This window comes from Lissotriton helveticus, chromosome 7 (assembly GCF_964261635.1).
Source record: "Lissotriton helveticus chromosome 7, aLisHel1.1, whole genome shotgun sequence".
NCBI classification, from domain to species: domain Eukaryota; kingdom Metazoa; phylum Chordata; class Amphibia; order Caudata; family Salamandridae; genus Lissotriton; species Lissotriton helveticus.
Window position 1 is genome coordinate 719,628,529 of NC_136068.1, and position 14,815 is coordinate 719,643,343.

Here is a 14,815-nt window from a genome sequence, read left to right on the forward strand (position 1 = left end):
ACGGAAAAAATCTGCATTAGGGGCTAGGTCAAATGTCTCCTCCAAATCTTTGTGATTTCATGTCTTGTTGCACATCACGAAAGAAGATATTCCTTCACATCCACTACAACTGCATGTGGTGTCTCGGAAGAGAGCATGACATTGTGCCCTACTCTTTGTGCCTTTGTGTACCTGAATGCCATCAGGGATCTGGTGACCACGTTTTTTCTGGCTAAGTTCTCTAGAGAAACTCCCAAATAAACTTCACCCTCAGATAAGCCACCTGAAAGAGAACGATCGCCCCAAAAATCTTCCCACCTAAAAAAAAAAAACACACAAAGCAACATTGGATGGAGAAGCCCTCTTTCTTCCTGGAGGAAACAATCTCTGTTTCGGAGAAGACCTTTTGCTGAAATCAACGAGACAGGAATTTCTTAGTCCACCAACTGACTCTGCAAAGGCCTTTGCCTTTTGACTTTTTTAATTGAATTTTTTATTTTTGCATTTTAATCAATCAATCAATCATCAAAATTTGTAGAGCGCGCTACTTACCCGTAAGGGTCTCAAGGCGCTGAGGAGGAGGGGGGGGGGGGGTTGCTACTGCTCAAACAAACAGGTCTTGAGTTGTTTCCTGAAGGAGAGATGGTCCAGGATCAGCCGTAGGTGAGTGGGGAGGAAGTTCCATGTCTTGGCTGCTAGGTAGGAGAAGGAGCATCCTCCGACGGTGGATTTTCGGAATAGTGGGATGGAGGCGAGGGCGAGGCTGGCGGATCGGAGCTGGCGGGTGGGTGTGTAGAATGTGAGGCGGCTGTTGAGGTGCATCATATAGCGCAGACTTGGCCTGAGGGCATTGTATCGCTTTACCTGAGGAACAGTTTACGTTACACAAGTCCAGATTAATTTTTGGTTTTCTTGCATGGGGTGATTACGGGATTTGCCTAGAATCAGAGGAAGTAGAACCGACTCCGGGGAAGTTGAACTTACTGTGGAATTGGGTAGCTAGGTTTGAGTCCAAAAGTCGGCAGCTCTGGCCATTCGGCTAAATCTCAGGATGGCTCCTGCACCCTCTTAGCATTCCCCCACCAGAGAGCATGTTCCAGCAGGTATGGCAAATCTGGCACCTTTGACCCACACCTTGCCTGACACCACACATCCCAGGACCTCAGCGCTTGAAAAGAAGTCCATGCCTTCCAGTGTGCCTTCCTTGTTTAGTCAGAGCCTCCCCAAATGCTGGTGTAGAGGTGAACTTTAATCATGCTCCCATGGCAGATAACCTCCCTAGGGCTCAGAAATTTGTTTGGATGAATGGGATTTTTTTTGCTTTTAAGCATTTGCAGTGCCAGATTAAAGAATATGGCTATACAGATACTGATGGTTTGGAGGCTGACAGCCTCCTTACCAATAATGAAAATGATGCTTGCTTATTTCTAGACTTACAAGATGTGAGTGACCTAGATACCTCACCAGAAGGAGACTTCCCTTACTGATGGGCTTTACCTCAGAGTGTGTTCATGACTGTAGTACAAAAAGCAGCTAAAACCACCCCAGCTGCAGTGATGTCTAACATTTTGACTAAGATCTTGCAACCCTCCTCCTCAGTTGCTTTAGTTGCAGGACCTTTGCTTTCAGCCAGTTAGGCCCTCTTGGGCCCTTCCATGAATGCATGGAAGAAACCCGTTTTGGACCAACCATTCCACAGACAGACAGACAGACAGACAGCCAGATCCATAAGCTTGCTCCAGGTTACCCCTACTTTTTGCCCTCTCACCAGACCCCATAAAGTCTGGTTGTCCAAATTGCCTCCTTGAAGTAAAACCAGAATGCTTTCCCCATGTTGCCGCCTTATAGAGTTGAAGAAGCTTGACTTCCAGGTAGAAAAGAGTTAGGTTGTGGTAGTCTCTGGCTCCCTACTTCTAAAGGCCCCTGCCAACTGAACCATTATTTTCATGCCTTGTGAAAATTGGTATTAACCTACTGTGTTCAGCCTGTCAGACCACATTAAAAAGCCATTTGCAGGCCTATTCAATGATGGGTTAGATGCAGATCTTGATGTGGCCTGGTCACTGTGGATATTGTTGCATGGTGTATGAGCACCTGTAGTATATGTGTTTGCACTCTTGTATGCAATCTACTGACTTGTCAGAGCCACAGTCGTTGACATGCCTTTGTTGCTGAACAGCTGTTTCCAGAGATGCAAAAGCAGTAGACCTATAGCTTCTTGCTGTGCTGCTCAAAGGGGCGATAGAAGTGTTACCACTGGAAGAAAGGTGCTCCACATTCTATCCATCTGCTTCTTGGTCCTCAAGAGTAACAGTGGACTGAGACCCCTTCTGGATATTCACTTTCTGAACTTCATTCAACAGGACAAGGACTAGCAGCTCTTAATATAGTAAGACTAGTTGGCGTACCTGGGGCCACTTCTGGTTCTCCCCACTCACAGACGTTACATTAGGTTCATGGTGTAAACCCAACACAATCAGCTCATGGTCCTACCGTTTGAACTGATGACCACTATAGTTGTTTTTACGTCGGTAATTGTGGTAGCTTCACTGAGACGCTCAGGAGTCCATGTATTTCCATAATTGGGTGACTTGCTGATAAAAGCAGATTCCTCTCTACTGGTCTGGGAACACACATTTGAGGTGTTTATTGGCTCCACCGAACACAAACCTAAGATATATCAGGCACGTAAAGACTTTCCTCAAAAACACTCAAGGTTTGTGTACACAAACTCTGTTTTGCCCTTAAAAAGAACAAGTGAATGCAAAAAGAACAACTTTCTTGGCCGTACTGTTTTTCCCTTAAAAGGAACACGCGTAAGCAAGGTCAAATTTCTGGACCTTGCTTTTGGGGGATACATTCTTGTTAACACACACACTGTTGCCAGGATCATCTTTGGAAATAACCAAGATAAAGAAGTTGTTTATTTCGTACCAGTCAGTCACATGGGTGTTACTGCCATCCTCACCAGCCACTTCGTTGACCTTTGCATCTTCAGAAGATACGTACCGTGAGTCTCATCTACAGTGAAGGAACCACTGAGGCCACACAGTGTCTCCTCTGTCTCAGCAGTGCTCACCAGCACTTCCTCCTTAACCGTCAGCTCTTCCTCCTTGATGGCACTCGTCAGGACTTCTCACCTTGATGGCTCTTGCTGACATTTCCCCCTTGATGACTTTAACTGGCACTTCAGTCTTGATGGTGCATGCTGTTTCCCCTTGAGGGCACTCAACCTCACTTCCACCTCTACGGCGCTCGTCAGCGCTTCCACCTCAATGGTGTTCATTGGCACTTCCTCCTTGATGACACTCATCAGCAGTTCTTTGTCAATGCTGATCAGCAGTACTGAATTTTTAACCAAGCGTTCATCAGTTAGAGCCTTTACAATGGCGTTGTTGCTTATTCCTTTTAACATGCCTCGTCCAACAGTCTCTGATTTCTGCTTTACATCTGTCGCATTAAATGCTAGCGGAGCCTTCTTCAAGTCAGTAAAACGACGATGACGAGAATAACATGAAAGATGTTTAGCTAGTGAAGCAGAATCTCATCTGGCGCAATGACCACAGAACTTGAATATCTGCTGAAGATGATGAATCAGGCGACCGAGTACACTGCAGGCACTCTGGGCTGTGCTGGACCCAATGTGAGAACCAACTAATATGTGACTCCTGAGCTGTTACTATTGTTCAGGTCCTTGTGTAGTTGTACGGCTCATTATAGACCATGATGTATGCATTTTACTCTACAATTCCTCATTCTATTGTGCTAGTTCACAATTCATTTGTGCGAATAGTACCAGCACTAATATTCCAGTTTCCTCCAAGACCTCCAATGGCTCAGCCTCTATAATCGTTTAAACAACCTTGCTAAAAAAGTAATGGGTCATTTTCCTCTTATGCAAGATAACTAAGCATGTCTAGGGCAATAGCGAAGAGGATAAGGAGCAAAGACATCGACAACACTTCACTGAGGGCCATGCACAACAATCACAGCATTAGACAGGCCCATAAACTTAACCGCATGACCCATTCCCATACTTAAAGAGTAGGCCTCCTGATGATAAACAAATTTCACTGCTGCTGACACACTCCACTTCCTCCATTACAGTTCACTCAACAGAAATATCTAGATTCAGCAGAAGGCCTCGTATTCCATCCCTTGTCTTGCAAAGATTTGCGAAGGAGTTTGTGGAAGAACTTTCAAAGACATATCTCCTTGTGTCAAAACCAGTATCCATCTTCTAGCTCAACACCGTATCCAAGAAGGATCCATTTGACCACTTTAAATGGGGAACCACTCAGCACTCTTGTGGAAGTTATCTGTGTTTCATACAATCATATCTGCAGACAGAGTTAGTGCGCTACAAGATCTTTATTTAAAGGAGCCACACCTTAAATTTCAAAAATACGAAATAGTTCTCAGAGTAAACACACAATTTCTGCCAAAGCTGCTGTTGTCCTCTCTCTTGAACCAACAAATGGCTCTACTGACCTAATTTTTTTCTTCTATGATCGAATAGAGCACTCCCCACAGATTTACAAAGACTAGACAAACATATTTCACAACACTCATCATTTGTTTGTATTATATTCCATGCCATCCCACGTTTTATCTGCCATCTAGGTGTAATTCAAGCATGTGAATCTATTAAAATTAAAGAAGTGACTCTCCTTCCTCCTCTAGGGCTTTTCCTCGAATCTACTGGAATTTAGGGTAATATAATGCAATGCATAGGCTAGATCAAGTATGATGCAGTAACAGTGTTATGGCTCTTCTTTATATTAGGACTATCAAGGATTCCCAGGTTGACAACCGAGAATAATTTGAGCATGTGCCCCTATGAAAATAATTAAACATTGGAGTGTTGTGTTTACAATTTTTTTTACCACCCATATTCCTTCCTAGCTCATAAAATACAGAAGCTAGAACGCACACATGTCGATTTCCCAGTTGCTCAGGGTTCCAGGTGCCCTTTAAAGACTGAGTAGTGCTACCACATTAATCTCTAGGCACTGCCATAGTAACTGTCTCCAACCCAAGGATTTTACTCGTGCCTCTCTGATCCACTGTCTGGAGGTTCGTGTTGCTCCATAAACTTTAGGATTAAACCGAAATTGCGTGTTTTATTAGACAGGTATATCCGCATCAGTTGGGAGGGAGGTTTGTTTAAATGCTGACCTTTAAAAGGGATCAGTTCTCTTGAGGTTTCCCCATTAGTAGGACTTCACAGGATCACATTTAACATCTTTTAAACCCTCCTTGTGTCATCATAGAGGGATTTTGGGGAGAGATGGCACTTAATGGTGCAGTTAAACAAGTGTGTTGCTGTTCCCACTATCATTAACCCTTGCATGGGGTGGACAGCTGCATTCGGTGCCAGGTGTGAATCTTTTGATGCCTAGTGTGAGTAAACCCCATGATTGCTTTGCATTTCCCAGCCTGCAGATGCCCATTATATATAACAAGCATTTACAATGCAATGGTCTCGCCTTTGGAAAAGTTAGAGCTATTGGCATTGTAAATGACAATTTTCATTTATGTGTTTGTTTTGAAAACAGATAAATAAATGGCATTGTCATTTACAATAGCTTAATCTCCCGCAAATGCCACACACAAACACACAGACCCACACCCCCCCACACACAGCCCCCCCACACACAGAGCCCCCCCACACAGTGCCACACACGCACACAGAACCACACACACACACAGAGCCACACACACACAGGTACACACTGAACCACATACACACACTGCGCCACTCACACACACACACACATACACAGAGCCACACACACAGAGCCCCCCACACACACAGAGTCCCACACACACACACAGGCTCTTGCTGTGTGCTTGTGTGGGGGCATGCTCTTGCTGTGTTCATGTGTAGGGGCAGGCTCTTGCTGTGTGCTTGTGTAGGGTCAGGCTCTTGCTGTGTGGATTGCCAGGCTCTTGCTGTGTGCTTGTGTAGGCTCTTGCTGCGGGCTTGTGCTGGGGCCGGCTCTTGCTGTGTGCTGGTGTAGGGTCAGGCTCTTGCTGTGTCCTTGTGTAGGGGCAGGCTCTTGCTGTGTGCTTGTGTAGGGGTAGGCCCTTGCTGTGTGGGTTGCCAGGCTCTTGCTGTGTGCTTGTGCAGGGGCAGGCTCTTTCTGTGTGCTTGTGTAGGCTCTTGCTGTGTGCTTGTGTAGGGGCAGGCTCTTGCTGTGTGCTTGTGTAGGGGCAGACTTGCTGTGTGCTTGTGTAGGGGCAGACTCTTGCTATGTGGGTTGCCAGGCTCTTGGTGTGTGCTTGTGTAGGGGCGGGCTCTTGCTGTGTGCTTGTGTAGGTGCAGGCTCTTGCTGTGTGCTTGTGTAGGGGCAGGCTCTTGCTGTGTGGGTTGCCAGGCTCTTGCTTTGTGCTTGTGTAGGCTTTTCTGTGTGCTTGTGCAGGCTCTTTCTGTGTGCTTGTGCAGGCTCTTTCTGTGTGCTTGTGCAGCCTCTTGCTGTGTGCTTGTGCAGGGGCATTCTCTTGCTGTGTGCTTGTGTAGGCTCTTGCTGTGTGCTTGTGTAGGGGCAGGCTCTTCCTGTGTGCTTGTGTAGGGTCAGGCTCTTGCTTTGTGGGTTGCCAGGCTCTTGCTGTGTGCTTGTGTAGGCTCTTGATGTGTACTTGTGTAGGCTCTTGCTGTGTGCTTGCGCAGGGGCAGGCTCTTGCTGTGTGCATTGCCAGGGTGCTGCTTCTGCTGCTGTGTGGAGAGGCCCTGTGCTGACATGCATCCTGGAGAGGCCGCGATGGTGCGAGGCAAGCACCGCGTGGTTTTCGCACAGGGGGTGGGAGGGCCTGTATGCTCCTCGTGCGGCCCAGTTGAGCACGGAGAGGCGGTTCCTTCAAGGTGACACAGCCTTTTGTCTTTCAGCCCTGTCCCTTTCAGACTGACTTCCTGCTGACGTAAAAGGTTCCTTATCTTTTTTATGGGGCCATCTGTTGGACCCATAAAGAAAATAAGAACGCTTTTACGCCAGCAGGAAGTCAAGTAAGCCAGAAATACGTCATGGCGACCTCTTCTCCAATGGCTGGCCACCGTTTAGGAGGCCAGCCAATGGAGAAGAGGGGTGGGACTTAACCGTCGCTAGTGAAGTACACTCTAAAACATAAAATCTCGCAAGCTTGACTGCGCATGTGCGCAGTACGCCACGCGAGACCTAAAAAGCTGTTGTCACCCTGGATGCTCCAGGCAACATGTACTCCTACATTTTATACCTCACAATTTCAAAGTTGATTGGCATCATAGAAAATCAAAGGCTACAGCCCCGTGCTCTCCATCCATTTCATTGTCTACTCTGAACCCACTGTACCTACCTGGCATCATGAACAGCATGGATGATGGAGTGTCAGTGTCTTTTTAACACCTCTTCTAATTCTCATACGTAAGCATCCTCGGCAATCGGTGCCAGCTTTGCAACTGGAGAATGCGATGTGTTGCTTACATTATTTAAGCACTAGAGACTTCTGATCCGGCCACTGTTGTTAGACAACATCCCAGAAGTGGGTAGTCACTGTGCTTGATTTGATTTTAGAGACCCTGAGGATGGCTTCTGGCTTTGGGTCATTTGTTGTTAGAACAGTCTAGACCACAGGTACTCATAGTATGGCCCGCGGGGCGCCAGCGGCCCGGCAAGCCTTCCTTGGCGGCCCGGCAAGCCTTCCTTGGCGGCCCGCGGACCTTGCAGACATCGTACCAGTGTTTTAATTTTTTTTTTTAAAGAGTGTCTTCAAGCACTTCCAGTTGCAGCAGCGCGACTCAGAGACTCTGCTGCTCCGTGGGGGCCGTGCAGGGGGCTAAGAGGTGAAATACAACAAAGCCTCATTAACATGCCAATGGTCTTTTAAAGACGTGTGAAGTGCTAGGGTGCGGCTGTGTGTGTGCCCAGAAGCTGTCTCAGCCCCGGCTGACACACAGGCAGGGTAAGATGACGGAGGGAGGTAGAGGGAGACAGGCGGAGAGGGAGGGAGAGGGAGACAGAGGGAGGGAAAGGGAGACAGGGAGAGGGTGGGAAAGGGAGACAGGGAGAGGGAGGAAAATGGAGACAGGTGTAGAGGGAGGGAGGGAGGGAAAGGGAGGAAGAGAGAGGGAGGGAAAGAAGGGAGAGTGAGGGAGGGAACAGGAGGGAGGGAAAGCGAAAGGGAGACAGATTGAGAGGGAGGGAGAGGGAGACAGAGACAGAGGGAAAGGGAGGGAGAGTGAGGGATGGAGTTAAAGGGAGACAGAGGGAGAGGGAGACGGAGGGAGTGAGAGAGGGAGGAAGAGGGAGGGAAAGGGATGGAGAGTTAAGGATGGAGAGGGAGACAGAGGGAGGGAGAGTGAGGGAGGGAAAGGGAGACAGTGGGAGAGTGAGGGAGGAAAAGGGAGAGGGAGGGAAAGGGAGACAGATGGAGAGTGAGGGAGGTAAAGGGAGACCGAGGGAGAGTGAGGGAGGGAAAGGGAGACAGATGGAGAATGAGGGAGGGAAAGGGAAACGGGGAGAGGGAGGGAAAGGGAAACGGAGAGGGAGGGAAAGGAAGACAGAGGGAGAGGGAGGGAGGGAGGGAAAGGGAGAGAGACAGAGACAGGGGGAGAGGGAGGGAGAGAGGGAGAAAGAGGGAGGGAAAGGTAGGGAGAGTGAGGGAGGGAGAGGGAGACAGAGGGAGGGAGGGGGAGAGCGAGGGAGGGAGAAGGAGACAGAGGGAGAGTGAGGGAGACAGAGGGAGACAGAGGGGGAGGGAGGGGAAGGGAGGGAGGGAGGGGGAGAGTGAGGGAGGGAGAAGGAGACAGAGGGAGAGTGAGGGAGAGGGAGGGGGAGGGAGAGTGAGGGAGGGAGAGGGAGGGAGAGGGAGGGGGAGGGAGGGGGAGGGAGAGTGAGGGAGGGAGGGAGGGAGGGAAAGGGAGACCGAGGGAGAGTGAGGGAGGGAAAGGGGGACAAAGGGAGAGTGAGGAAAGGGAGGGAGAGGGAGGTTGAGGGAGGGAAAGGGAGACAGAGGGAGGGAGGGAGAGGGAGACGGAAGGAGAGTGAGGGAGGGAAAGGGAGACAGAGGGAGGGAGGGAGGGAGAGGGAGACAGATGGGGAGGGAGGGAAAGGGAGGAAGAGGGAGGGAGGGAAAGGGAGAGAGACAGATGGGGAGGGAGGGAGAGAGGGAGGGAGGGAAAGGGAAGGAGGGAAAGGGAGGGAGAGTGAGAGTGAGGGAGGGAAAGAGAGACAGAGGGGGAGGGAGAGCGAGGGAGGGAAAGGGAGACAGAGGGAGACGGGGAGGGAAAGGGAGGAAGGGAGAGGGAGGGAGGGAGAAGGGAGGGAAAGGTAGATTGAGGGAGACAGAGTGAAGGAGGGAAAGGGAGACAGAGTGAGTGAGTGAGGGAAAGGGAGACAGTGAGGGAGGGAAAGGGAGACAGAGGGAGGGAGACGGAGTGAGGGAGCGAGAGAGATTTGTGTATGCCGGACCTGGTGGCTCAGTGGACGAAGGCGTCCAGTGATCGACCTCATGGTCAGTTTTTTTGTTGTTATTGTAGCTCCGCCCCCTCCCCCACTGACCACACCCCCACAGGTGCGGCCCTCGGACACAAACCACACTGTAAATTTGGCCCCCGAGAGAAAGTTTGTGAGTACCCATGGTCTAGTCTCCGTATTACTGAAGCAGCACTGCCTGTAGCTCCAGGCAATAAGGGCTCTTTTTAAGTTGCTCTAGCAAATATTGACTCAAGCCACAGATGAGTGCCCCTAAGGAGGAACCAGGTAATCTACAACCATTATTCCCATAGCGAGAAAAGCTTTGTCCAGGCATGAATTTAGAGAGCAAGAGTGCATCAAGGATAGGAGCGAAGAAACTCCAGGTTCAGTCCCATCACTGAACAAAAGGTTGTGGCTGATGCATTTTGGGAAGAGGGGCGTGACTATTGTAGGCTGTTGAAGGAAACTGTGGAAATTGTTTGGTAATCGAGGCAACAGTTTCTGGATCACACTTTTTGGAGAGGTGGTCATTTGGGAAATTAAGATGCAGCCATTTTGTCTTTAAAGTTCTCCGTTTCTAAATAAAACTGTGATGAAGCATATCTATAATGGCCATACTATGTAAACTTTTGTAATCACAACTTACTTTCCAAACACGTGAAGTGGCTATTTTATATTTCAGATGTAAGAGTAGTACCAAATTGTCTTTAAGCATTATTCTGTCCAGCTGTTTCATTTTTTGATAGAGAAACTTTGAATGTTGTTTTGATGTGATTCTGCTTTGGAAGTGGACCTTGTGCCAGCTGCAGTGCCTTAACGCCTTGGCTCTGTTTCAGGCTGCAAAAGACAAGTACCGTGAACTGGCCATCGAAGGGATGCAGAGGGACCTGGTGCTCCAGTTCATTGAAACCCAGACGCTGCTGCTGACTCCCATCTGCCCTCACTTGTGCGAGCACATCTGGTCGCTGCTGGGGAAGGTAGGTGGCGGCTGCTGGGGGAGAGGGCTCCAGCAGATTCTGCCTGAGGGCAGAAGAGGCAGCTAAGCAGCATGTACTGTTTGCAGTACAGGGAAGACTGCAAGGGCAGTAAAGCGACCAGGTTTCAGTTCACTGAATCAAGAAAGAGGTCCTAAAGAGACTGAACACCAAGGCCCCCAGCATGCATGATGAACCCTTACTGACCCACAAGGTTTAGCTAAGAGTATCCTGTTGGAACCAAACCATCCAATTAAAAGTAACATTGGGCTCTAAAGCAATGAAAACTAACTTGCATGCTCAGACGCTTCAGTTCCTTTATTGAAGTCTTCCATAAACCTCTGCTTCCTCCTGTGTATTGATCTGTTTTATTACTTAAATGTTGCTTTATGCTTTGTTGGATATTACAAGTTACAGCCTACATCCAGGAGAACCACCTTACTGACTCAGCGGTGTTTTGTGCAATTTAACACTTTTTTTATGTTTAGAAAGAGTTCTTGTCTTTGCTCTGTTGGAATAGACAGTTCTATCCTGCAAGAGCACGTTGACGAGTAATAGTGACAACACAAGAAGCACTACAGCGAGTCTTGTGCAATTTATCCCTGTACGAAGAAGGATGTTGTGGCTTCTTTGAAAATGTACTGTATTCAAGAGCCACTTTAGAGAAGCTGACCTTACCCCTTTAATAAGGTCTACGCCACATTTACTGTCTATAATACAATTAGTCACCTTCCTCGGAGATAATTAATTATAGGGTGCTTGATCGGAGGCTCTCATTATCTAGTTTAATGTGTCATAACCATGCCAAAACGATATAATTATTATTTTACCTGAGCACACACAGGCCTCCACTGTACTAAAACCAGAACACGTTGGGCGAAAAGTCTTATTGTTACCGCCCACTTTTCAGTGACTCTTTCGCTGACACTATGAATCTTTAATGGATAAGCTGGGAGCATTGGCCCCTCCTCTCATCCCATCTTGCTCTTCAGACATTCAGGCTCTGTTGCTTTCCTCAAGCAAAATGATCCAATGCCGAGAATGGAACTGAAAGATGCATGTAACAAATCCATGAGACATACTTATCTTTAAGAATTGGTTATAGGTTACACATTTTACAGGGACCGAAGCGATGTGCAGTCACTAGAAACCTTTTGATGGACCCCTGATCTATTTTTGCTCTTCTACTCAATTTGGGAATGGTTCCGGGGTTTCACTGTTTTCTGTGTCTTCATTCCAAGTACTTTTTTGATTTGCGGTTTTGTTGCTCTCCAAACCAACAGCCTGTTTCGATCATGAAAGCCTCCTGGCCAGTGGCTGGTCCTGTGGATGAAGTCCTAATGCGCTCATCGCAGTACCTTATGGAAACAGCACATGAACTGAGACTGCGCCTTAAGGGCTACATGGCCCCAGCTAAAGGAAAGGTGAGATACACACGTTCACACTTAACATTCTAAATAGCTGGAGGTGTATGGTGGTAAAGGTCACTGCTATTTAATGGATCAACCTACAGTTCTTTAAAGATGAAGAATGTGAATACTAGAACGTTTGCCGCTAGAAGAGGTTGACTCGAGTCATCTTTTTGTTGTTAGATGGCTTCAAAGGACTGTTAGCTCAAATTGGGTGATACATGAAGCTTCTTTTATCCTAAGATACCTCAGTACGATACCCTGTAACTTTCACTGTAAGTCTTTTATCTTTTCCTTCTATAGTGTGCCATTATTCCAGCAACCATAGTTCTTTATAATTGGCTAAAAGGATTTATAAAACGTTCCTGTTAATTTGTTACCATGCTGAGCTGTAGTTTCGAGTTAGCTCAGCACTCCAGTTCCCGTCATTGAGAGTGAAGCAGACATGAACCTGACAGTGTGAAATAGAAAGAAGAAGCAACATCTGAGGGGAGTCACAAAAGAATCGCAATTGGCGATGGTCAGTGGATCAGGGAGTCAAAGGCAAAGCAGCAGGTTTGGGACAAGGTACCTGTGCTAGTCTTAATGACCAAGGAATCATAGTTGGGTCAGCTGGTTTGTGGAGTTGACAAGGGAGTAAGAGCTTGTTAGTGGTTTGAGACAGAACATTAATTACTAGGCAGTTGGACAGCAGAGCATAGCAGGGAAGTGGTGACTAGTCTTCAGTGTGGGGGCGCAGGATAAAAGTGGGTCACAGCATTAGTTGCACATTGTGCTACTGCAGTGCCATCCCATCCCATCGCATTGCATTGCCATGGGAAAGGAAATAACTACATGGCAGGTAGATCATGATTCTGCAGGTTAGGGATTCAAATGTAGCTTAACAAAGGAGGATTAGAAATAGGAGAGGGGAACGTTATCAGACTTGGTCAAATGGTAAGTAATATGGATTTGACTTGAATTTACCAGGTTGCGTAAGGCTCATTTACCATCTAAATGCTGTTGCGGCTAAACTATTCATTGACATATATTGAGTATGATTCGTGACTTTTAAATGAGTGATATTTTATTCTGAGAGTTGAGGGCAACATGAGCGGTTTTTGGGTGATGAGTGACTTAGGAATTTGGGCTTGACATATAGCAGTCATTGTACAGTATTCAGTAGATACTAGAACAAGTAAGAGCGATATTTAGGGAGGCAGTGGTTACATCCCCCAAACCGTGTACAGAGTGAGACTTCTCTTGCAGCTTTTTTGTAAAAGATACATTTACTTGTGGGCACTTTCCTTAGCAGGGAAAGATAGGAATATTTTTCCACGCCAGTGGTTCCTAACCTGGGTTTCGCGACATGTACTCAAGGATGTTATGTTATGTTTTATGGTATGTTGTTTGTATTTGTAAAGTGCATTATCGCCTGGAAGGGTTTACTGGCACTGAGCAGGTGTGTGTGTGTGTGTAGCTCTGCCTGTGGTAGGTTGGTTAGTTGAAAAGCCAGGTCTTCAGCTTCTAGCAAAATTCAAGAAGAGTGGAGAAGGAGGCAGTTTCAAGCTTTAGGATCAACTGCTTAAATGATTAAATTTATATTAGCAGATTACTAAAGTATATGTACTTTAAAACGACAATGTTAAAACGTTCTATAAATGTGAAAGAATTTTAAAATTGGAAGCTAAAAATTAAGTTGGTATTCTTAGCATGATTCGTGACAGCAGTTCAAGTAAAGCAAACTTTAGTATGGTGACCTCAATTAAAGAACTGATGTGCACGGGCAAAAAAGTGTACTTTAGAAGCAAAAAAGTCACTGCAATATGCTAGAGCCTATCCGATTACTTTGTCTTTTAGACATACATCCACATTTTGAAACGCTCCAAACTTTCTATTAAAATTTAAATTTTTGTTTATCTTTTCTCTGTGTATTAAAGTAAACATTTCATAATTTATATATTTTGTTTAATGTATACTTGTTTCTGTAGTTTTATGTGTTGGTTTGAGGGTCAATTCGTAGAAATTGCTTAAGTAAGGGTCCCCTTTTGTCCAGTAGTCATTCATTGGGGGTCCCCACAAGTCTAAAGGTTAATAGCTACTGCCCTAGGAGTTCGGGAATCTCAGACAACAATGGCATCCGGACTGCAGAAGAGGAGTTCTTTGGTCGCTGCTTAACGTTTGGTCCTTGAACTCATCAAGCTAGGCTAAGTGTGAGCCGGACACTGCTTTTAGCACTTAAGAATGCACCCTAAACTGTGCTATGGTAGCCAATAGAAAATGTTTATTAAGCCACAGTATGATTACGTTCATGAAGGCAAAACCATTTTGTTTTCAAAGTAGCCCTTTAGCGTTTGCTGTGATAGTAATTCTTTTTCTTCTTTTCCCGTAGAAGGTAGACAAGCAGCCCCCACAGAGACCATCTCATTGTACCATCTATGTGGCAAAGAACTATCCCCCCTGGCAGCATACCACCCTGTCCGTTCTGCGCAAGCACCACAAGGTAAAGGCACAAGTCAGAGGAAGTGGAGTGGCGTTTTTTGATTTAATTTAGGTTTCAGAGCAAATCATAGCACTGAGACTGCCTTGAAAATAGCTTCGAAAGAAATACGCACGACATTGGATGGTGGAGGGACAGCAGCTCTGTATCTGCTGGACATATCCGCAGCATTTGACACAGTGGACCATGTTCTTTTGATCCCACGGTTGAAAACCATAGGGTTAGGAGGAAAGACCCTCTCTCTTTTAACATCATTCTTATCAGGCAGATCCCAAACGGTACATCTAGGTAAGTTTAAGTCATTGCCATTTGTCATGCCTTGTGGGGTTCCTCAAGGTTCCTCGTTGAGCCCAACGCTTATCAACATATATGTCTCTGAACTTGCCCCGCTGATTAGAAGTTTTAATTTGACTCCCACTTACTATGCTGACTATACCCAGCTGGTACTTTCGACAGTGAATAAGGATGTTAATCACTCCCGTAAACTACATGACTGTATGATTGCTTTTAGTAGCTGGATGA

The 14,815-nt window shown here is 46.7% G+C and overlaps 1 protein-coding gene across 1 annotated transcript in view; it reads left to right on the forward strand.

Annotated features, from left to right (window-relative positions):
- LARS1 (leucyl-tRNA synthetase 1) overlaps positions 1 to 14,815 on the forward strand; it is a 238,577-nt gene that overhangs the window by 176,130 nt on the left and 47,632 nt on the right. The window contains exons 25-27 of the mRNA XM_078653048.1: positions 10,268 to 10,408; positions 11,689 to 11,829; positions 14,186 to 14,296. Of these exons, the coding sequence (XP_078509174.1) occupies positions 10,268 to 10,408; positions 11,689 to 11,829; positions 14,186 to 14,296 (393 nt within the window). The remainder of the gene's footprint in view (positions 1 to 10,267; positions 10,409 to 11,688; positions 11,830 to 14,185; positions 14,297 to 14,815) is intronic.